This window comes from Marmota marmota, unplaced genomic scaffold (assembly GCF_001458135.2).
Source record: "Marmota marmota marmota unplaced genomic scaffold, marMar, whole genome shotgun sequence".
In the NCBI taxonomy this organism is placed as follows: domain Eukaryota; kingdom Metazoa; phylum Chordata; class Mammalia; order Rodentia; family Sciuridae; genus Marmota; species Marmota marmota.
Window position 1 is genome coordinate 4,933,533 of NW_025999862.1, and position 25,734 is coordinate 4,959,266.

The 25,734-nt window shown below is 35.9% G+C and overlaps 1 protein-coding gene and 1 non-coding gene across 4 annotated transcripts in view; both read left to right on the plus strand.

Annotated features, from left to right (window-relative positions):
• The window catches only part of Dnajc12 (DnaJ heat shock protein family (Hsp40) member C12), a 47,266-nt gene that overhangs the window by 1,819 nt on the left and 19,713 nt on the right, over positions 1-25,734 (plus strand). For 2 of the 3 annotated variants that reach the window (XM_048810111.1, XM_015500589.2), the window contains exons 2-3: positions 9,154-9,232; positions 22,672-22,811. In XM_048810111.1, coding sequence (XP_048666068.1) covers positions 9,154-9,232; positions 22,672-22,811 — 219 coding nt within the window. Of the gene's footprint in view, positions 1-9,153; positions 9,233-22,671; positions 22,812-24,293; positions 24,327-25,734 lie in introns of all 3 variants that reach the window. The other variant, XM_015500587.2, reaches the window with a different exon arrangement.
• Positions 14,035-14,107, plus strand: Trnag-ccc. The gene has a single exon. It is a non-coding gene; the product is annotated as a tRNA-Gly (tRNA).

A 25,734-nucleotide genomic window follows, 5' to 3' on the forward strand; every position in this document is an offset into this window, starting at 1 on the left:
GTGGGTGAGTCCTGGAATTGAACCTAGGGTCACTTTACCACCAAATTGCCCAGCCATTTTTATTTTTTATTTTGAGACAGGGTTTGCTAAGTTGCCCAGGATAGCTTTGAACTTTTAATCCTCCTTTCTCAGCTTTCTGGTAGCTTCTCCCTTCCCATTAAAAAGTTTTATGCCATTTTTAATTTAATGTGACATTTCCTTAACTTGATTTGTATTGCATGAATTTCCTTCACTTAAAATATTACTTGATTTAATGCTCTAAAATTAACCAGAAACTTCATAACTAAAATGATTTCAAAGAAAATTGATATTTTGATTTTACTTTTAATAATTAAATTGATATACCCACATATTTTTTTTTCTTTTTGGTTTGTTGTGTTGTGCTGAGGATTCAACCCAGGGCTTTGTGCATACAAGACAAGCATTCTACCAACTGAGCTATATCCCCAGTCCCCCCACCACATAATGTTTTTTTTGGTTTTTTTTTTTTTGCATTGGGGATTGAACTCAGGGGCATTTGACCACTGAGCCACATCTCCAGCCCTATTTTGTATTTTATTTAGAGACAGGGTCTCACTGAGTTGCTTAGCACCTGAACTAAATTGCTGAGGCTGGCTTTGAACTCACTATCCTCCTGTCTCAGCCTCTGGAGCCACTGGGATTACAGGTGTGCGCCACCATAATGGTCCAAATAATGTTTTGATTTGATTTATAGTTCTTACTATTTAAAACTTGTGTTGAAAATTAATTATATCCAAAGTAAGTTTGCCTATTTTCCAATGGTTCTAGAACAGTAATTGTGAAACTTTTAACCCAATGCCTCACATGTGTGAGGCAAGCACTCTGCTACTGAGCCACAACCCCAGCCCTCCCTTGGATACTTTTAAAAATCATCCTTTACAAATTAAAAATATAATCTTGATAATAAGCAATGAGACTAATTTCCTACTTTACCTTATGTATGATTATATATAAATCAGGGAGAATTTCCATGCTGTTGTGTTGAAAACAATATCTTTCCAATGTTAAAATAATATTCTGAAGTCTGATCTCAGATCAGCCAGCCTTTTCTCCGTATGTGGGATTTGACAGGAAAGATACATGGTACAAAACCCTCTGAAGTATTGATACATACATACTTTGTACCACCCTAGGTACAAAGTATCTTTCCTGATAGGATCTTATTTAGTTCTTACTTGTTCTTATATGTTTGGTCACTATTTGGGCAGTAATACTAAAAAGGCTTAATGACTCCAAGATTTCATGGACTTGAAAATTGAGTACAAACCTGATAAATTGAAACATCTATTTGCTTTTCTTATTGACTTCATACTTCCTGGGTTTGAATTTTGACCTCTCCCACTTATAACTGTGTGACCTGGAAAAACTTACTTTTCTATGCCTCAGTTTCCTAATTTGAAAATGGGCATGAATAGTACCACTTTATAGAGTTGTGGAGATTGAGATATGATTTATACAAAGTACTTGGAACAGTGCCTGATACAGAGTAGTAGGTTGTTGTAGTTGTGGTTGTGGCCATTGTTTTGAACTCATAGGGATACTGTGAACTTGGAGCTTTGTAAATTTATCTTATTCTAGGGGCTGCATTATTTTAAAAATGTCTTTTTTTTTTTTCAGATTTCTTATTAGGTCTGGGTGAGAGCCTGGGAATCTGCATTTAGATATGTATCTCTAACTGGGCATGGTGGCATACGCCTGTAATCCCAGCGGCTGGGGAGGCCGAGGCAGGAGGATCGAGAGTTCAAAGCCAGTCTCAGCAACTTAGCGAGGCAATAAGCAACTCAGTGAGACCCTGTCTCTAAATAAAATACAAAATAGGGCTGGGGATGTGGCTCACTGGTTAAATACCACCAGATTCAATCCCTGGTACAAAGAAAACAAAAACAAAAAAACAAAACAAAAACCTAGCAGGCAGATTTAGCTTAAGAGCTACTGTCAGTCAATCCTTGATCTAAATTATGTCTTACCTAATTTCATAAATTTTCCTATTAATGTCCTTTTTCTGGTCCAGGATCTAAGCCAAGATCCCTTACAACACTAAGTTGTCCTGTTCCTTAGCTTCCTCCAATTTGAAATTTTTCTTACTTTATCTTTTATAATCTGGACATTTTGAAGAGTACTCATCAGTTATTTTGTGGAATATACTTCAATTTGGTTTTATCTGATATCTTTTGAGGATTAGATTGAGATTATGCATTTTTTTGGAAGCCATACCATGGCAGTGATGTTGCACTTTTGCTGTTTATTGACTGTGATCATTTGGTTAATATGGTGTCAGGTCTCTTCTGCTAGGTTTCTATGGTAGGGTTATTATTTTTCCTTTTGTAATTATCAGTTATCTTGGGGTTAGATGATTTGAGACTATACTCTTTCCCCTCAAGCTTTCACCCTCTGAGTTTATATCTTCTGGTGGATTTTGATCATGATATTAATGACTATGTCATTTGCCTAATGGTGACTTTCTATTTCCCTCATTTAATTTACATTTATTAGTTGGAATTCTTCTGTAAGGCCAAATTATTTTTTTATTTATTGTTTTTAGATATACATGACAATAGAGTGTATCTTGACATATTATACATACGTGGATTATAACTTCTCATTCTTCTGTTTGTACACGATGTGGAGTTACTCTGGTCATGTATTCATATATGAACATGGGAAATTTATGTCTGATTCATTCTACTATTCCTTCCTATTTCCATGTAAGGTCAATTTTTTTCTTCTCCATTTATTCAATTATTTAATGGGTTGTTGTTATATTTTAAGGGCAATAACCCAAATGACTAACATTATTTATTTTGTGGTTCAAATTGTTGCTATGGTTCATGTTTTAATTAATTTTCATTCGATTGGAATGAATAGGACGGTCTTTCGTTTGTTTCAGGGATATTGCTAATATCTGGAGGTTTTTTTTTTTTTTTGAGAGAGAGAGAGAGAGAAAGAGAGAGGTTTTTTTTAAATATTTATTTTTCGGTTTTCGGCGGATACAACATCTTTGTATGTGGTGCTGAGAATTGAACCCAGGCCGCACGCATGCCAGGCGAGCGTGCTACAGCTTGAGCCACATCCCCAGCCCAAATATCTGGAGTTTTGTGAGTAAAATTCAGTTTCAAAATGAGTGAATTGAAATAATACTAATTAACTCACTTATTAAAATGAGTCCTCCATTCTATAGCACATTCTGTAGCAAATGGATTTCCATCAGTAGAATCAGTTCATCCTTTTAGTGAATAAACCACACTTTTAAGAAAGCTTTTCTACTATAATGATGTTACTTAAAGAACATCTGTCAGTCTATAATCAGGTAATCATTGAACACTTATTTATTTATTTATTTTGTTCTAATTAATTATACATGACAGTAGAATGCATATTGACACATTGTATACAAATGGAGCATAATGTCTCATTCTTCTGGCTGTACTTGGTGCTGAGTCACACCAGTAGTGTAATCATACATGTACATGTTTATAGGGTAATAATGTCTGTCTCATTCTACCATCCTTCCCATTCCCGCTGCCCCACCCTTCCCCTCACTCTCCTCTGCATAATCCAAAGTTCTTTCATTCTTTCTTACCAATTGAACACTTTTTATTGGGCTAGTACTAGAAGTGATAGCAAAGGGGTGGTGGTAGGTGCGAAATAACTTAGAACAAAATAAAACAAAAAGATGAGATATGGTGCCAGAGTGTAAAGAAGTTGTCGATCTAGTTGAGGAAGTAAAGCTAACACACAGGAAAAAATTTGTGAACAATTAAGGACTGAGCTGTGTGATACCATCCATAAGCACAACAAGAATTAAATAAAGATTTCAGAGAAGAGCTAGGCCAAAATGGTCCTAGAAGGCCATAATTCAGGTGCACATAGAGACAAAAGGCCCTGGGGAAACTTGGATTTATCAAGTGGGAATCAAATTAGTCTCCATTGCATACTAGAGTATTTCCTTGTATAAACCAAAACATTTTGATAACAAGATGTGGAAATAAGCTTCTAAGTTTAGAAATTTAAGTTCTAAAATTGATATATGCTCACTAAGGAAATGTGGAGTACAAAAAATCACGAAGAAAATGTTAACCTAAATGTTTTAACATTTTGGAGTATGACTTATGCATGTTAACTCTGGGTAAACTGATATAGTAGGATAGTTTGTTTTGGACACCCTTTATTTATCTCCTGGCCTCCACACCCTATGTGCCTAGTGCCAAATGCAGTCCACAGACAGCTGAAGCACTGTGCATTGTTATATCTATGTATATATGGAAACACATGCATATTTGTATTTATATGAGTATTTTTATATGTGTTTAGATTTCTGGATCTGCTACTTACTAGCTTTGTGACCTTGGGAAAATTATTTTATCTATGTATTTTAGTCAGTTTTTTCACTTCTGTGACTAAAGGATCTGACCAATTTTAGGGGAGAAATAGTGTATTTGAGAGCTCACAGTTTCAGAGGTTTTAGTCCATAGGGCAGCTGGCTGCATTCCTCAGGGCTCAGGTGAGGCAGGACATCCTGGCAGGAGTGGGTGGCAGAGGGAACCAGCTCACATGATGATCAGAGAGCAGAGAGAGAGGTCTCCACTTGCCAGATACAAATATATACCCCATGGCCCTGCCCCAAATTAACTACTCCAGCCACACCCCACCTTCCTCCAGTTACCACTCAGTTAATCTCATCAGGGGTTAATTCACTCATTAGGTTAAGGATGTAACCCAATCATTTCTCTTTCAAACCTTCTTGCATTGTCTCACAAATGAGCTTTTGGGGGACACCACATCGACACCATAACACTATGTCTGTTTCCTAATCTGAAAAATGGGAATAATAATAGTATTCACTTCAGATAGTTGTGAGAATTAAATGAAACACTATATGTAAAGTGTTTAGAACAATGCTTGGCACATAGTAAATTTCAATAAATCTTAGTATAATTGTTTTATATACATATATATCATAATTCCTATTAAATATAACTTTTCTGGATTTATATTGCACATAATGCCTGTAGCTTCAATTTTTTGGAAACATTTGTTTTATTTATTTATTTTTATGTGGTGGTGAGGATTGAACCCAGTGCCTCACATGTGCTAGTTAAGAGCTCGACCACTGAACTACAACCTCAGCCTGTAGCTTCCATTTTCTTATAAAATCATATAATTTTTTTCAAGTTGTTAAAACTCTACTACTACAATATATGTGTGTGTATATATATATATATATTTTTTTTTTTCAGTGGTGGGAATTGAGTTGAGGGTGCTTTACCATTGAGCTACATTCCCAGTTATTTATTTGTTTATTTTTAAATTTGAGATTTGAGACAGGGTCTTTCTAAATTGTTTGAGATTGACCTTGAACTTGCACTGCTCATGCCTTACCCTCCTGAGTTGCTGGGATTAAGGCATGTGTCACTATGTCTGGCTCCCAAGTTGATATTTTTATGTCTGCAAAGTATTCCAGAGCCTATAGTTAGGTTACAATTAATTTTTAACAAATATCCTATTATCAGACATATAGGTTGTTTAAAATTATATTTTATTTCTTGAACCTTCTTTTACCACCTCTGATAATATCTTTAGATGAATTCCTAGAGTTAGAATTGTTGGATCAAGGAGTAAGAATAAACTAAAGGCTTTCCACGTGTGTGTGTGTGTGTGTGTGTGTGTGTGTAGTATTATCCCAATTGCTTTCCAGAAAGTTTGTACCTACTTATGTCCTCACCAGGACAGCATGAGTATTCATTTATTTGTACCTTCAGTAACAGTGGTCATTATCTCCCTTTAGCGGCTTTGATTTATTTGATTACGAGTGAAGTTGAGCATTTTTTCCTATGTTTACTGGCCAACAGAATAGGCAATTTTCCAGATCATTGGACATTGGATCAGGAAAGCAGGAATCAGTGGACCTTGACATAGAGTGCATCAGCTGTCTGTGGCCTGCATTTGGCACTGGGCACATGGGGTGTGGAGGCCAGGAGATAAATAAAGGGTGTTCAAAACAAACTATCCTACTATATCAGTTTACCCAGAGCTAGCCCTACAGAAGGTCTGTGGTTAAAATAATGAAGTAATTAAAGATATAGGCTGTTTTTAAAAAATATTTTATTAGTTGTTGATGGACTTTTATTTATTTATATATGGTGCTGAGAATGGAATTCAGTGCCTCACACATACTAGGCAAGCGCTCTACCACTGAGCTATAATCCTAGACCCATGGGCTGTACTTAATTAAAAATAAAAGTTGGCAAAGTCCAGAAAGGATAAAGAAAAAAAATAATAATTACACATGTTAGCACTGCTGAGAATTTACCATTTGTTTCTACTGATTCATACTAGAATGTTTTCTAATGGGTTATGAATTAAAAAAATAAAGCAACAGCCACAAAAACCAAACTTTCTACTTTTGATGGGTATCATTTTATCTATTTATGTTATTTAAAAACTCCAAGAGGGCTGGGGCTATAGCTCACTGGCAGAGTGCTTGCCTAGCATGCATGAGGCCCTGGGTTCGATCCTCAGCACCACATAAAAATTAACAAATAAAGCAAAGGCATTCTGTCTATCTACAACTACAAAAAATATCTAAAAAAAACAACCCTCCAAGATATGTACATAAATATGTGTAAAATGTATATTTTGAAGAATATAATCTATAGTCTTGGGGGAAGAGGGGTATAAGAACTTTTGCTTTCTATTCTGTATTGACAGAAATTTTTTCAGAGAGAATTTTTTTTTCAGAGAGAATTTTTATTTATAAATTACTTAGCAATTTAAACACGCTTACTACTATGCTCTTTAGAATCCTTTTTTTTCTTCCCTTCCTTTCCATTCTCATTCCTTCCTCAATCCTTCCCCTCCCTCCCTGCCTGCCTGCCTACTTTCCTTCCTTGTGCTGATTGAACCCAGAGGCTTGCACATGTTAAGTTTGTAATCTACCACTGAACTACACCCCTACCCAGAATATTTAATATTTTAAAATTTAAAAATAAACCTAATTCTCAATTTTATTTTTTATATAAACAGGTTATGGTTTCTGATGGTTACAGGGAGCACGTAAAAAGAAGAAACTCACAATTAATTAAAGTTCTTAACAGGAAGTCTAATCCTTTTCTGCTATTCCAAGGGGTTCTCAGTAGAAGCTTAACAAGGAAAAGAACAGGATTACTCAGGGCTTTCTACATATGTCTATCTAACAGAGTGTGACTTTGACTGTAAAAGTAAAGGTATATTTTATAAAAATTGATTAAGGATGACATAGAGCTGATAAGAAAGAATGTGTTTCTCCTTTGAATCTTATGACAATTTTGAGCTGAGTTGCTCAAGAATTTATTTCTTAAGAGGTTAATTTGATTAATAGTGGCTAATAAATATTGAACCAAATCATAGTTTCCTAAGCCTGAAGATTTCAGGCATATAAGATGATGATTTAAATGATAGGATTTAAAGTCCAACTGCTTTGTTAACAAAATAACTCAGTTTTTTTCCTCTTTCTTTCTTTTCTTTTTTCTTTTTTTTTATACTAGGGATTGAACTCAGGGGCACTCAATCACTTAGCCCCCCCCCCTTTTTTGTGTATTTTTTTTTATTTAGCGACAGATTTTACTGAGTTGTTTAGAGCCTTGCTAAGTTGCTAAGGGTGGCTTTGAACTCCTGATCCTCCTGCCTCAGCCTCCTTACCTGCTGGGATTACAGGCATATGCCACTGTGCCTGGCTAATAACTCAGTTGTAAAAGAAATTAGACGAATGACTTTGGACAAATTACTTAATCACTGATATTTAATAATGGTATTTGATTGAGTTCTTAATGATCAGGTTTTATGTTATTACTCAAAAGTATACAAAAGTCATATACTTTTATATTATCAATCTGATGTAAAGAGAAGGAGACCTAGATACATGGAAGTTGTGTAACTTGCCTAAAATCTCTCGTTAGAACTGGGATTTAAAACAAAGCAATAAGATTCCAGAGCTGCATAACTGCTGTTGTCTCCTGCTGCTGTTATTGCAATTATGATTGATAAATGCAAGTCTTAATAATTCACAATAGAGATTAGACAGGAAAGTAAAATAGAATCAAATCATGGAGGGCCCTCATTTTAGCTTGGGCTAGAATTTTTATTTTCCCAATCATTAACCAATCTGCTAATTGGCAAGAAAATTATCAGTTTTAGATTATGTCCTTTTTCTTTCAGTTGTGAAATTCTCTTTTTCTTGGAGGTGGGCTGCTGGGGATTGAACCCCATGACATTGCAAATTGTGAAATTCTTTGTAAAAAAGAAAAGGGGTGGATTGGGGATGTAATTCAGTGATAAAAAGTTTGCCTAGCAAGTACAAGGCCCTGAGTTTGATACCCAGCATGGCAGGAAAAAAAAATGGTGGCTATTATATATTCTTCAAAGAAACTTAACTGACTACTTTGGACATTTAAATATATTGAGTTCATAAGTGTTTTGGGCCATCATTTAAAAACAGAATTAAGTTAAATTTCTGCTACCACAATATATAATAATACGTATTTCTATTTTAATGGGAGATTTTATTGATGTTCTCTGAATTTTGTTATTGAAGAAATTATTTCTTTCTTTTTTTTTAAAAAGAAAGTGTGTGTGTGTGTGTGTGTGTGAGTGAGAGAGAGAGAATTTTTAAGTATTTATTTCTTAGTTTTCGGCAGACACAACATCTTTGTTTGTATGTGGTGCTGAGGATCGAACCCGGGCCGCACGCATGCCAGGCAAGCGCGCTACCACTTGAGCCACATCCCCACCCCCAGAAATTATTTCTTATACTTAAAAAAAGTCAAATTAGAAATTTAAGGATCAAAATAAAAAGTTGAGCCAGGCAGAGTGGGCTTGGCAGTGCACATTTAAAACACCAGCTACGTGGGAGGCTGGGGCAGGAGGATTGCAAGCTCAAGGAGTTGCAAAACCCTGTCTTAAAGTAAAGATTTAAAAAGGGATGGATCGTAGTTGCTTAGTTGCTTGCTTAGCATGCACAAGGCTCTGGGTTCAATCCCCAGTACTGTAAGTAAATAAGTACAAACAAATAGTTGGCTGTTTGAGGACTGATGCCCACGGCTTCCTTCATGCCATGTAAATTGTTCTGCTTATTTTTACCATTGATTTTTGTTTTAGGTTGAACAAATCCTGGCAGAATTTAAGGTCAGGGCTCTCGAATGTCACCCTGACAAGCATCCTGAAAACTCCAAAGCTGGTAAGTATTCAATAATAGCTATTTCTGAAGAAAATTAATAGCATAGTAACTTAATTTTCTTTTATCTATTATGCTCAAAGTTATTCTTTTGTTCAATGCCAAAGGTTGTTTTTGCTGTGGAATGGCAGGAAGGGAAAGGACTGCGAAAGATCTTTTCTAATAGCAGTTGCTTAACATCCATTTTTCTTTCTGCTATGATGTACTGCTTGGTAGTTTAACAATTGTCCAGTTCATGCTGTATTTCACCAGGTAAGAAGTGTTAACAGGACTTGAGCATGTTTGTCACCAGGTGGTTGTCTTGACAAGAACCCTTTGTGCTTTCTTCATTTGGGAGGACCTGAATATGTTCATATATTCTTATTTTAATTTTTCCATTTATTGCCAGCATGTTAATATCATTTAAATATACTATTATAGATTGAAAAAATACAACAAACCAGTGATCCTTCTATATAGCCTGTCTCCTTACTGCTTCCCTATCTTTCTTCTTCTCTTCAGAGCCAAACTTTTAATTTTGATCTTTGCATTTCTAGTATTACTTTTTAACTGTAAGAAATATTTTTTTAAATGATAAAATTCAGAGAACAGCAATAAAAGCTCCTATTCAACAGTAATATGGACTTTGACAGCTTGTTTGGAGCTTCTAGCAGGGGAATGCAGCTACTCGTATATCCTTGACCAAAGAAGAGTCCTCCTCTATTGGGGAAGGTCATCTTCTTTGATCGAATGCTCAGTGGTAATATGGATTATTAATTTCCCATTTACCCCACTCTGACTTTCTCCCTTTCTCAGAAATGGATCAGGGACTTCCTATTTGCCAAATTTAAGTTATTTTTAGCTTGTATCTTTTCTGAGCCTGGATCAGAACTTGACACTGTTGACCATACCTTTTTTCTTCTCCTTTCTTTTGAGGGACTGGGTACTGAACATGGTGCCCTGGGCATGCTAGGCAAGCACTCTGCCTCTAACCTACATCCCCAGCCTATACTTCCTTCCTGAAACACTCCTTTCCCTCAACTACCAGGATGACACGTACTTGTAGTTTTCTTCCAGTTTTTTGGGCTGATTTTTTCCTGTTTCTTTTATGATTCCTTCTCTGCTGCCCTAAGCTGTCTGCTCAGCTTACTTCTGACTTGAGCCTTGTCATAGCTCCCAAATTTGTCCTTAACCCTGTTCTTGCTCCTCTCTTCAGACTGTAGAGATTTCTTGGAAATTTCAATTTCAAAGTTATCTTGTCAAAACCTGAACTCATTATTCTCCTCTTATTCCCTCAGAATTCTTGCTTATTTTTCTGTTTCTTCATCTCATTGAATAAAACCACCATCCATTCATTTGGCCAAGCAGAAATGACATCTTTTGGGCTGGGAGTGTGGTAGAATGGATCTGATTCCCAGTACCTGAAACAAAGCAAAACAATAACAACAGCAAAAAACCCTAGTCTCCTTCTTTTCCTTCACATCCATATATGATTGATTACCAAATGCTGTTGATTTACCTTTCATGTCTCTCTCCCTGTGTCTTCCTCCCTTCATCCTCATGCCATTATCATTTGATATAGGGACAAGCCACTCTCATTTCATGCCTGGATCCCTCTAGGCATTCCTTTAACTACTACATTTTGTAGACAGTGATTTTTCTCTTCAATTATGGAAAAATAATGGATTTAATATGTGCAAAAAGGAATGAAGTAGAGTATAACAGATGCCCATGTATGTACCACCCAGCTTAAAACTTTATCATTGCACTTGTTGTCTCTGTGTATTCCTACTCTGATTTTTATTTTTAATTTGTTCAATTTTAAAGTTAAAATTGTGTGTGTGTGTGTGTGTGTGTGTGTGTGTTTTGTTGGGGTCATACCAAGGGCCTTGCACTATATTCATATATTTAGATCTTAAATTTGATGATTATGTTTGCTATATGTTGATGATATGTGTGTGTGTGTGTATGTGTGTAATTTTTCTATAATGAAAATATTATGCTAAGACCTGTATGTAACTCCAAGTTGCATAAAACCCAAATCTTTTTTATTTAGCAAAATATTTTCTTGACTCAAAACTGTTTATTAATTTTCTCTAGAAATCATTGTTCCCTTTGTTTGATTTATATAAACAGATAATTTCTTACATATGAAAGAATATATTAAATATTTAACCATTTTGCTCATATGATCTTCCCTTTTTATTAAGGTACAACTAGTTTAAGGTAACATGAGCAAACAGAATTGTAAATTGGATAAATTTATAAATATGTATAAACAATTTAACTGTAGTCCAGTGAAAGATGTAGAACATTTTCAGCACCCTTAGAAATCATTTTTCATGTCCTGTTCAGAGTTCGCACCTCTCCCATTTTTTGATCTCTTATCACCATTGATTAGTTTTGCCTAGTTTTGTCTGTCATACAAATGAAATCATATGGCATGTACTATTTTTGGTGTGGCTTCTTTTGCTAACCCATATTTCATGTGTAGCATGTCTTTTTCTGGGCCTTTAGGAACAAGCCCCTTCATACCATGCACCCCTTTCTCTATCCTCATTTTCTCTCCACCACCACGCCTAGAGCTCTATTTCAGCCATTTGTAACTACGTTGGATTCTTAATATGCCCTGTTATTTCTGCTCTTCAGATCACCATGCCTGCTGGCTTCTCCCTGGAACATCCACAAGGCCTGTACCCTCCCCTGCCCCACAGTTGCTTGATTAGGTCATGCTCTTGTGTTAGGTCTCAGCTTAGCCATCACTTCCTCTGGAAAGTCCTGTGTGCCCTGGCTACCTAGAGCACCCATATGTTTGCTTATTAGTTATTCTGAAAGCTCAGTGAGGCAGACCCCCTTCTTGTCTCCTTCACAGTGGTATATCCTCTACCTAGCATAGCTCCTGCAGCAGAGGGCACCTACTCAGCATAATTTCTTGACTTAGTGAATGAATGAATGCATGAACATTTCTTTAAGAGACATTAACTATACCTTTGAACTGGAGTTAATGTTAAGATGTTCTGGCATGAAATCATGAAAACTTGATAAACATTTAAAAACAACCACTACTCCAGGTTATTTTTTAACCAGGTTCTTTTCCAGTGAAGCATGACTCTGAGTTGTTTTTCTGTGCCTGACAAACAATATGTGATGGATCACTGTTCAATATCACTGTTTCTAGTTGCCATAGTGACGGGGATTTTCATGTATGGGCTGCCTGAGGCTTCTTGTTCAGAAACACTGAACTGTGTAAATATTGTTTAAAATGAAAAGGTACACAGACATCAATATCTTCTCTTGTTGGGCCTGCAGATGATATATGATTCAATCTTTGAGATTGTTTTTTAACCTGTTTGAGCATTCTTTTTTTTTTTTTTTTAAAAAAAGAATTTGGATTAATATAACTCTCTGAAAATTAAAGTGATTCTTTGCAAACTTGCAGAAAGAATAGGTTGCTGATAAAAAATATTTTAAAATGTTAAAAAAATTCACCCAGATAATGAATTTTAGCTTGACAGAAATTCAGAATATAATGGGCAGATTTCAAAATGTATCTAATTATGGGAAAGAGTTATCCTGTAGAGAATCTGTATGCAGGAGAAATTTGAATACACATCTTTTTGGTGCACTAAATGTAGCCTCCCATTGCCATTATTGATTTGTTAGCATGATAAAGTAGTAGATAGTACCACAATCTGGTTTGTTAGGATTTCTCCTGTTTACCACTTATGAGCTAGTTGACTTTGGACAACCTCTCTGAACCTCAGCATTTGCATAGATAAAATGGGTAGATTAATAGTATATTGCTTCATATATCTACTGTGAATATCAAATGAGGTATCCAGCACATGGAAAGTACTCTGGAAATGTTGGCAATTATGATTCAGTGGATTTTCTTTTCTTGTTCTTAAGTAGCAGTGCAGTATTTTTAAAAATGAGAGAGTTTTTTTTTTTGTTGTTGTTAGTAATCATTGGATCTTCCTCTTATTCATTAAAAAAAATCCAAATCTAAGCCCTTTAGAAATTCCTTCCTCTTGCCAGATGTGTGTGATGTGTGCAGGATTAGTTGTGCTATAGAAATGTTGTCACTGAGCTTAAAAGCTCCTTACTGTTGCTCATTGCCAGCCCCTTGTATGTGCAAGAGTAATCGTTTCAAATCAATACTTTATTAACTTATTTTTTAATAAATATTTTATTTTTAGTTGTAGTTGGACACAATACCTTTATTTTTGTTTATTTATTTTTATGTGGTGCTGAGGATTGAACCCAGCGCCTTGCACATGCTAGGCGAGTGCTCTACCACTGAGCCACAACCCCAGCCCCTATTAATTTCTTTTTGACCATGAAAAAAGGTTTCAGAATAAACTAAGTACCTATGAAATGATATCTTTGTTACTGATGTACAAACTTCAAAGACATTTGGATATTTAAAGAAGGGAAGAAATTTGTCTGTTGCTAACTGCTATCTTTTAATATCTCAGTGTTTTCCTACAGTGTTATCCTTTTTATTGCCTTCTCCCCTGTTACAGCTTGGATGTTGAATGTTACCCAAAGGCCCATATGTTAAAGGCTTGGTCTCTAGTGTTGTGCTATTGGGAGCTGACCGAACCTTTAGAGGTGGGGCCTAGTGGGAGAATTTTAGGTCATTGAAAACACGTTCCTGACTGTGGGACCCTGACCCCTTCATCTTCTTTTTGTATCTTGGCCATGAGGCAAGTGGATTTGATCCACTATGTACTCCCACCTTGATATGCTGTTTTGCCACAGGTCCAAAGCAATGGGGTCAATTGATCATGGGCTCTAACCTTCAAAACTGTGAGTTGAGGGGCTGGGATTGTGGCTCAGTGGTAGAGTGCTCGCCTCCCACGTGAGAGGCCCTGGGTTCGATCCTCAGCACCACATAAAAATAAATAAATAAATAAATAAATAAATAAATAAATAAATGTATTGTGTCCAACTACAACTAAAAAATAAATATTAAAAAAAACTGAGTTGAAATAAGCATTTTTTCTTTATATGTTATAAATAATGTTGAAAGCGAAAGTCTATTCCTATTCGGTCTCTCAGAGAACCATTATTAACTCCACCACACGACCAGCGCATTGGTTTCATTAATGAGGTTCTTGGCATAAAAGTTAACTAGCGAGATCGAAATAAAACACACAGACTCAGTTACCTTTTTCTATGACCAGGTCCGAGACGGCTCCCTTCTCTGGCTCCAACCTCGAACCACCCGTAGGGCAGCAAGGATTACTCAGGACTAGCAGGAGAGAGAGAGAGAGCAAGCACGCCAGGGAGTAGCCTTTTATTGGGGAACAAGAAATTCAGGGGAGAATTCCATCCAATGAAGGTTGAGGGGGGCCGCACTCCAAGCTCAGGGTCAGTGATTGGCCCCTGGGGTCAGTGGTCAGTCACACCCCCACATGGACTGGTTCTCTCATCAGGAGAGGGCCGGGAAAGCTCCGACACAGATTAGCCAGAGCGCCTCAGACCCAAACCGGGAGTCGCCCAGTCACGTGTGAGAATGGCTCTCCACAATTAACAATAGAAATATTTTTTCATAGATTTTTTTCAAAGTAATTCTGACATCATATTATTATTTCTCATGTAATTATAAATAGAATACAGTTAAAATGTGGTTATAGTAATACAAATTCTTTCATGAAATATGTATTGAAAAGAATCTCTATATTTTCAAAGTAGGCCCACTAGTTAAATCAGAATGTCTATCAAAGGGTTCCAGCATTATTTGCTACACTAAACTCATAAAATGAAATCTCACTTCCCAGAACTGGTAAATGTTTATATTGTGTCATTCATTCAATTAGCTGATACATTCAAAGACAAATATAAACCCAAAGTCATTTTTATTAAATGTAGTAAAGAGGATGGGACATGAAAAAGGCCACATAACAGAAAAGATAAGGTCCCTTTTGTTTTCTGATTATCCACTGTTGCTGGGGGATTGACATCAGAATAATTCTAAGTGGACTTCTTTCGTTCTGAGATATCTGGTAATTGAGGCTGACTGTAATGTACGAAGACAAAGTGACTCACAGTTAAAAATGTAAATGTTTACAATTACTGTACTAGTAGTAGCTGGCATGTGTATCCTTGGTGATAATTTAATAGACTTTTTATTCCTGTTGGAAAAAGTGACATCAGATTCATACATGGGAACATTTACATTTCCATTAGCAACAGGAAGGATTGCTCACTGGGGATGCTTTTTATTAGTGTGTTTTTCTGTAGTTTTCAATTGCCCCCATCTTTAGGATATTTCCTTTAATCTATTAATTGCTGATGCCTCCAGGGGTGATATTAACCATTCTAATAAAATGGTTAGTGCTTGGAAACAGCCTGTGCTGACCAGCTTCTGAGCAGCATCCTGGAGGTGTCTTTCTGTGTCAGGCTATAGCTTAGGATAATAGCAGACACTTGGAGTGATTTGTCAGCATGGTGGGGGGCTTAGGAAAACAGCTTTATTTTATTTTATTTTTTTTACTAACTAGAATACAGAAATAGATCAGAGTTTTCACAATTGACGTGGAGGTGTTGTAGGCACTAACTCTATATTTGCCCCAATATTTTTCTGGTTCAGAGGATCTCGGCTACTTTTCATGAGGCATTTTAAGCACTTTCAAAGTAACTTTAATTGTATGATACTATTAAAATGTTCCTAATTCATGAAATATTTTGAAAATTTGTTTTTTCTTTGGTGCTTGGAGCTCAGATAATAGCGCTGTAAGACCATTTTCATATGCATGCTGAAGATAGGAAGCACGTGTTCATTTGTTCATTCAACTGATCCTTTCTGAGCACCTACTATACTGCTCCAGTAGAAGGGATGCATCAGAGAACAAAACAGACAAGTCTTTGCCTTAATGAAGTTTATATTATGGTAGAAAAGAGAAATCATAAGCAAATAATATTGGGAGTAAGTGTGAAGAAAAGTATAGACCAGGGGTGATAAAGGAGTGTGGTGCTGAAGATTTTTTTCTCTGTTTCTACTTTTTTTAAAAAATATTTTATTTTTTAGTTTTCGGCGGACACAACATCTTTGTATGTGGTGCTGAGGATCAAACCCAGGCCGCACGCATGCCAGGCGAGCGCGCTACTGCTTGAGCCACATCCCCAGCCCCTCTACTTTTTTTTTAATGGATGCATTTCTAAAAAATATTTATTTTTTAGTTGAAGTTGGACACAATACTTTTATTTTATTTATTTATTTTTATGTGATGCTGAGATCAAACCCAGGGCTTCACATGTGCTAGGTGAGCATTCTACTGCTGAGCCACAACCCCAGCCCCCATGGATGTGTTATAACTATACATAATTCATTGTGACATATTTGTATATGAACACAATATTACAATATAATTTGGTCAAAATCATTCCCCAGTATTTTCCCTTTCTCTACCCTCTTCCCTCCCTGTGGTCCCTTTCTCTCGACTTTACTGATCTCCCTTTGATTTTCATGAGACCCCCTCCCTCACCTTTCTTTTGCTCTCTATCTTCCCCATGTAAGAAAAGACATACAACTGTCGACTTTCTGAGTTTGGCTTATTTCACTTACATAATGCTCTTGAGTTCCAACTATTTTCCTACAAATATATGCTACATTTTCTTTATTCATTCATCCATTGATGGACACCTAGGCTGGTTCTATAATTTAGTTCTTGTGAATTGAGCTGCTATAAATATGGGTATGCATGTATCACTGTAGTGTGCTGACTTTAATTCTTTAGGATAAATACCAAGGAATGATATAGCTGGGTCAAATGGTGGTTCCATTTCTAGTCTTTTGAGGAACCTCCATACTGATTTTCATAGTGTTTGAATTAATTTACAATCCCCCAAAATAGTTTAAAAAATGTTCCTTTTTTCCCTACATCTTCTCTAGCATTTATTATTGTTTATGTTCTTGGTGGCTGCCATTCTAAGTAGAATGAGATCAAATCTCAATGTAGTTTTGATTTGCATTTCCCTAATTGCTAAAGAAGTTGAACTTTTTGTGGAGTACCGGGGATTGAACTCAGAGGTACTCAACCACTGAGTCGAGTACCACTGAGTCACATTGTCAGCCCTATTTTGTATTTTAATTAGAGACAGGGTCTCACTAAATTGCTTAGCACCTTGCTTTTGCTGAGGCTGGCCTTGAACTTGTGATCCTTCTGCCTCAGCCTCCTGAGCTGCTGGGCTTACAGTTGTGAGCCACCACGCATGGCGATGAAGTTGAACTTTAAAAAAATATTTTTTGCCATTGTATTTCTTCTTTTGAGAAGTATCTGTTTGGTTCATTTATCCATTTATTAATTAGGAGGGTTTTTTTTGGTGGTAAATTTTTTGAGTTATTTATATATTCCAGATATTAATCCTCTCTCAGTAGAGTAGGTAGCAAAATTTTCTTGCAATCTGTAGGTTATCTCTTCATATCTTCATATTCTTTTTTCTTTTCTTTTCTTTTTTATTTTTATTTTTTTGATACCAGGGATTGAACTCAGGGGCACTTGACCAGTCCTATTTTTGTATTTTATTTAGAGACAGGGTCTCACTGAGTTGCTTAGCATCTCAGGGCTGGCTTTGAACTTGTATCCTCCTATCTCAGCCTCTGGAGCTGCTGGGATTACAGGCATGCACCACCATGCCTCACTTCCTGCATATTCTTAATTGTTTCCTTTGCTGTGCAGAAGCTTTTTAATTTGATGCCATCCCATTTGTCAATTCTTAGCATTATTTTCTGAGCTTTAGTAGTCCCATTGAGGAAGCCATTGCATGAAACTGTATGTTGGAGTGTTGTCTGTTTATTTCCTTCTAGGAGATGCAAAGTTTCTGGTCTAATTCCTAGGTTTTTCACATTTTGAGTTGACTTTTGTGCAGGATGAGGGATAGGGATCTAATCTTATTCTTCCACATATACAAAACCAGTTTCCCCATGGTGCTAGGGATAGAGTGCAGGTGCTTATGCATGCTAACACACACCCTACCACTAAATTACATCTCCAGCTCCACAGTCTCAGTATTATTAACGAATGATGGGATTGAAGAAGAATTTGGGGATTAGAGGACAAAAAATATTGCAGGAAAATGGAAGGAGCAGAAAGGTGGTCAAGTGTGGCCTAGAGAGCACAGGCTAGAAGCCTGGCAGGCTTGGGTTTGAACCATGGCTCCATTGTTTGAAACTTTGGGACTTAGAACAAGTTACCTTAATCTCCTGTAGCCTTAGATTCTGTAAGATGGGGATAATAATAATAATATCCACCTCATAAAAATTTTTTTTAAAGGAAAATTGTGACCATGCCAGGTCCAGCACAGGGTCTCACACAGAGTAGGAGCTTATAAATGATAACTGTGTTCATGACAATACTTTCTATTTATAATATTATGTTTGGCCCTTTCGCAAATTGTCTTTTATGGTTTCAGGTAGTTTTAGAATAATTTCATTTAAAAAAATTTCATACAGTAAAATTGACTTTTTGGCACACAGTTTTAACATCTGTATAGAATCATGTAATCAGCATCATAATCAGGATACAAAACTTTCATCACTAGTATGGCAGTATGTAAATAAGTGGATGTGTAACCGATGTGAATCTGCAATATGTATACGGGGTAAAAATGGGAGTTCATAATCTGCTTGAATCAAATGTATGAAATATGATATGTCAAGAGCTTTATAATGTTTTGAACAACCAATAATAAAAAAAAAGAAAAAAAAGAAAAAAACTTTCATCACCTCTACAAATAGTTTTTAATTATTATTTTTATTGGTGTATATAATTGAATACAATGAGATTCATGATGCTGTATTTGTCTCTGCACATAACATAATTTGATCAGTCATATTTTCCAGTGCCTTCCCTTCTCCTCCCTTCCTCCCTACCCTTAATCTGTTTGCTCTACTTTACTTATCTCCTTTCTGTTTATTATTATTTTAATCAGTGCGTTATAATCATATATGTAAGTGGGATTTATTGTGGTATATTCATACATAGACATAGCATAATTTGGTAGATTTCATTCCCCGGTAATTCCCCATGCCCTCCCCTTTTCCCTCCTTCTCGATCCTCTTTCTCTATTGGTCTCCCTTCTATTTTTGTGAGATCCTTTGTGTATATATATATATATATATGTGTGTGTGTGTATTTTAAGCAACACAAATAATGTACACAACAGATATAATTCACATATTATAAATTCACCTTTTAAGGTATGTTTTAGTGGTTTTAGCATAGTCAGTGTTATGCAACCATTGCTACTGTCTAATTTCAGAACATTTCATCACAAGAAGAAACCTCATACTTGGAGGGAAGCAATCACTTCCCATTCCGAGTAGCTACTAATCCACTTAATTTTGAATATTTCATATAAATAAGAATCATACACTATGTAGTCTTTTGCGACTGGTTTCCTACATTTATTTATCCATGTTGTAGCACGTATCAATTATTTCATTTGTTTTTTTAATTGATGAATGATAATTCCTTAATATTATTTATGTAGATATACCACTTATTTGGTGTGTGTGTGTTGGGGGGGGGGCTGGGGATTGAACCCTTGGCCTTGTGCATGTGAGGCAAGCACTCTGCCAACTGAGCTATATCCCCAGCCCAGATACACCACATTTTGCTTATCGATTTGTCAGTTAATAGACATTTGGATTGTTCCACCTTTTGGCCATTATGAGTAATGCTGCTATCATATACTAGTATTTGCATGGATGCATGCTTTAATTTCTCACCATATATACCAAGGATTTAAATTGTTGGGTTATATGGTGACTCTGCTTAACATTTTGAGGTATTGAGAAACTGATTTTCAAAGTTGCTACATCATTTTGAATTCCAGTCTGCCATGTATGAGTATACCTACTTCTTTATATTCTATCCACCAGTTGTTATCATCATTCTATTTTAGCTATCCTGATAGGTGTAAAGTGCTACTCTACTGTGGTTTTGATTTCTATCTTCTTGAAGACTATTGATGCTGAGTGTCTTTTCATATGTTTATTGGCTATTTGTGTACCTTATTAGAAGAAATGTCTAAACCTTTTACCCATTTTGTGATTGAGTCATCTTATTAGTAAGTTGAAAGAGTTCTTTACAAATTTTAGATATAAGTACCATATAAGATCTATGATTTGCTAATATTTTTTTCCCATTCTATGGGTTGTCTTTTCACTTTATTGATGATACTCTTTTTCTTTGTGCTGGGATTGAACCTGGGTTATTATACATGCTAGGCAAATGCTCTGTCACTGTGCTATCCCCATTCATTCTTTTTTTTTTTTTTTTTGAAACAAGGTCTCACTAAGTTGCCCAGAGTGGCTTTGAACTTGGGATCCTACCTAGCCTCTCTAATAGCTAGGATTGCAGGCATTTACCCCCACATCCAGCATTGATGGTACTCTTTGAAGCACACAAGTTTTAATTTTGATGTAGTTCACTTAGTTTATTTTTGTCATTGTTGTTTTTATTGTTGCTTATGCTTTTGGTGTCATTTGTAAGAAGCCGTGCTAATCTAAGGTCACAAAATTTACTCCTAGGTTTTTTCTTAAGAGTTGTATAGTGTTAACTCTTACTTTTCAATCTGTGATCCATTTTAAGTTCAAAAAATTTATATATGGTTTAAATAAGGATGCAAATTCATTCTTTTGTATGTGGATATCTAGTTGTTCAGAACCATTTGCTGAGAAGACTGTTCTTTCCCAACTGAATTGTCTTGGTATTCTTTCCAAAAATCAATTGACTGGGGGCTGGGATTGTGGTTCAGTGGTAGGGTGCTTGCCTAGCACATGCAAGGGCCTGGGTTCGAACCTCAGCACCACATAAAGATAAATAAATAAAATAAAGGCATTGTGTTCAACTACAACTAAAAAATAAATATTTTAAAAAATCGGTTACTGTATGTTAGGGTTTATTTCTGGATTCTCAATTCTTTTTTTTTTAATATTTATTTTTTAGTTTTCGTCTGACACAACATCTTTGTTTGTATGTGATGCTGAGGATCGAACCCGGGCCACACGCATGCCAGGCAAGCGCGCTACCGCTTGAGCCACATCCCCAGCCCCTGGATTCTCAATTCTATTCCATTTATCTACACGTCTATCCTCAAGTCACAACAATTCTGTTCTCATTACTGTACTTTGAGGAAATTTTGAAATTAAGAAGTATGAGTCCTCCAACTTTGTTCTTATTTTTCAAGCTTGTTGGGGCTGTTCTGAGTCCCTTACATTTACATATTTTAAGATTTTAATACCAGTTTGTCAATTTCTGCACAAAAAGTAAATGGGATTTCAGTAGAAGTTGTTGAATCTGTAGATCAATTTGGGGAATATTACCACTTTGGCAATATCAAATCTTCCAATTCAGGAACATGGGGTATCTTTCCATTTATTTGGATTTTCTTTAATTTCCTTCAACAGATTGTGTTGTTTTCAGGATGTTTCTGCACTTGTTTTCTTAAAAAATTTTCTGAGTGTTTTTATTCTTTTCAATGCTGTTATAAAGTGGAATTCTTTCCTAACTGAATTGTCTTGGTACTTGGAATTGTTTCCTTAATATGTTTTCAGATTGTTCATTGCTCGTGTGTAGAAACAGTTGATTTTTGTATCTCAAGCTTGTTTTGTGTCCTGCTCTATGTGAAGTTTTAACTTTATGGAGATAGGGTAGCGGTGGTGGGGGCAATAGAGACTTTGGAAATGTTTCCAACAGGGCCATGAAACGTTTCTCTTGCATGCCATTTAGTCACACAGGTCAGTGACAAACTACTACTTACTGAGCACCTACAACATTATTTACTGTACTCAAAGCTTTCCAGTAGTTTTCTATTGCTCTGATGATAAAACAAAATGAAACACACACACACACACACACACACACACACACACAAAACAAAACAAAAACAAAAACTAGAATCCTTAGCATGGCATTGAAGGCTCAGGATGACTAGGCTTTTGTTCAGTGCATGATGACCCCAACCCTCTCCTGGCCCTGTGTCCTTTAGCCTCATTGACAATTTCAACTTTCTCTAAATTATCATTACTGTGTTTCTTCCTGCCTTAAACCTTCATTTGTACTGTCCCTGTTGCTTGGTCACTGCTTCCCACTAACTTCCTAGTAGACAAAATTCTATTTTTCCAATGTTTGTGAATTTCTGTCTCTTCTGCTAATACTGTCTGTTATTCACAACTGTGCTGTCCTCACCTCAGGCAGCACTTGGCACATCAGTGGAGTGCAATAAAGGGAGTGGATAAACTGTGTGTCAGGCATTTTATATTCATGATCTCCCTTGTCTTTATGATACAGTTTACAAATGAGGAAACTAAAGCTGAACTAGGTAAACTAGCCTTAGGTCATATAACTAGTAAATGGCAGAGCAATGATTCTAGAAAGATCTTCTGATGGTTTGAATTTTAAACTAGCCCCTCCAAGAAAGAAGTTCTCATTTCTTGATTTGTTTTCCAGTGGAGACTTTTCAGAAACTGCAGAAGGCAAAAGAGATTCTGACCAATGAAGAGAGTCGAGCCCGCTATGACCATTGGAGAAGGAGCCAGATATCGATGCCATTCCATCAGTGGGAAACTTTGACTGACTCCGTGAAAATGGTGGGTTTCTCTCTAGGGGGTGATGTAGATCTGTGAGGCTCAGGCTACTCATGGATTAAACTCATGAGTTATCTTAAAGAGTTGTTATGGTTTGGATATGAAATGTTCCCCAAGGACTCATGTGCTGAAGATCCGGTCCTCATTGCAGCAATGTTCAGGGCTTTTGGAAAGTAGTTGAATCATGAGGTCAACCACTCATCAGGGCATTAATCCGTTGAATGCTGAATGGACACCTGGGAAGTTGTGGAAACTGAAGGTAGGTGGGGAACTGTTGGAGGAGGTAGGTCACTGGGGATGTGTATATCTCATTCCTGGTTCCTTCCTCTCTCTCTGTCTCTGTCTGCTTCCCAGCAGAACTGCCTTGGAGCCAGCTAAGCAAGAGCTGAAACGTCTGAAACTATGAGCTAAAATAAAGCCTTTAAGTTGTTTATATCAGGTATTTTGGTCATAATGTTGAAGAGCTTGTTAACACAAGACTCAATAGGCAATAGGATGGAAAAGACCAAAAAGTTGGTAGGATCTGCATTTAACTCAGTGCTTACAAAATCCTGTGAGAGGAAATTCAGAACAGAGGCAATGAATCAGAGCCAGAAGAGCCTGTGACTACATTTTTCAGTCTCTTTGCCTGTTTGTTTCAGTATATAAACTTCCTGTTATCATTTACACTTCATTTTATGAGTTCTAATAAATGTGCTTCTAAAGTTGCTCATATATTGAATTTCAAACTGCAAATTCATTTCCACCATCTTTTTTGTTCATATAAGCTTGTTCTTTTTTTAAGGCTTATACATCCATTAAAAAAGAAAAGAAAAAAAAAAAAAAACAAACAAACAGGATCCCGTTAGTCAAAGAGAACTGTAAGTTATTCTTATCACATTCTGGTGAATCATTGGACTTATTAAACCATTGTGTTACTTTTCTTCATACCATTAAAAGAACTACATATCAAAATAATCACATATTAGAATAAGAAGGGCTGGGGGTGTAACCCAGTGGTGGAGCTCACGCTTAGCATGTGCAAAGCCCTGAGTTCAATCCCCAGTACACTAATAATTAAATAAATCACTGTAATTACTCTTATGTACTTATTTTGTTCACATTGATTTTTATATTATAAAGCAATGTAATTAAAAAATTGTATTATTTTAGGCATCAATTATTATCCAGGTTCTTCTAATTGGAATACTCCTCTGACTTGAGACTTTAAATATAAAAATCACTTTACAGGCAAGTTTTTAGGGACATTTGTTAGAATTAGTCTATAAAGTGATTCACATCTCTTAAATTATAGCCCTTTAGGGTTATATTTAGATTTTCTTTATAGTTTTTATTTTAAGACGATTGAAGAAAATATTTTTTATATAGAAGGCTTGTAAGACTAAGGCAAGGTCTTTCAAATAACTCGGAGAAATTAATGCAAAACTCTTAAAGTATTTAGTTAAAACCACTCTATATAAAATGTTAACTTTTTTTTCATTTCAGAATGAAATGTATAGACCTATGAATTTGTTTAAGGTGGGTTAATTATTTATGAGAAACTAACATATGCTTATTGTATATATACATAAAATAACTAGGGGAACCTTTCAAAAAAAAAGTGGCTTAACTTCACTTATTCAGAACTAAGGTTCTTCTCTTTTTCACTATTTATATCCAAGGTTCCTTATTAACGCTAGCTAAGTAAACATTATTCTACTAACTCTGATTATTTTCAGTCTCTTCAGTATGAAACTCTTAACTGCAACTGAATTAGTCTCCCTTGCTATTCTAAACCCTTCTGACCTATAGATCATTTTTCTTGATAATCCATTCAACTGTCACTTAATTTTTAACAGCTGATATCAACTTAGCTGTGGATTTTTCAAAACTCTTCTCTGAATTTCCACTTTAATTATGTTGCCAAAGTCTTTCTATTTAATACTAATTTCTTGTCTCCAAATGCATTATTTCTGCTTTGAGTTTGGCTTAACCATGAACTGCTGGAGATCTTTCAGTAATTAAATTTTAGATGTTACTGGCTATGTCATTTATCTTCTCTGCAAAGATGAAGTAGAATGCTAGGCTGGCCTTTGGTTTCAGATTTATTTTTATTGATGGTACAAAAATGATGAGATGCATATCTCTCTGCTTTTAAATCAGCAGTGATTTCTTTTTTCTCTTATGATCTTTTTTGTTTGGTTGAAAGCTGGTTGTTTCTGAATTCCTTTTGTTCTTTACCTCAGTGGACTTGGAATTCCTATACTCAATTTTTATCTGATGTGGAGTTTCACTGTTGTTGTATTCATATATGAACATAGGAAAATACAGTAGAATGAATTGGACATAACTGTCCTATGTTCATATATGAATATACCAATAGTGAAGTACAACCATTAAGAATGGGATCCTAATTAGCGTAAGTTATACTCCATGTATGTATAATATGTCAAAATACACTATTGTCATGTTCTAAAAGAACACATTTTAAAAAATAAATAAAATAAAATAATAAAATGAAATCTTGATTTTTTTTATTGTTCAAAACATTACAAAGCTCATGACATATCATCTTTCATACATTTGATTCAAGTGAGTTATGAACTCCCATTATTACCCCAAATACAAATTGCAGAATCACATCAGTTACACATTCACATTTTTACATAATGCCATATTAGTGACTGTTGTATTCTGCTGCCTTTCCTATCCCCTACTATCCCCCCTCCCCTCCCCTCCCATCTTCCCTCTCTACCTCATCTGTTGTTGTTCAGTTCTCTCCCTTGTTTTTTCCCCCCCTTTCCCCTCACAACCTCTTATATGTAATTTCATATAACATTGAGGGTTTCCTTCCATTTCCATGCAATTTCCTTTCTCTCTCCCTTTCCCTCCCACCACTCGTCTCTGTTTAATGTTAATCTTTTCCTCATGCTCTTCCTCCCTGCTC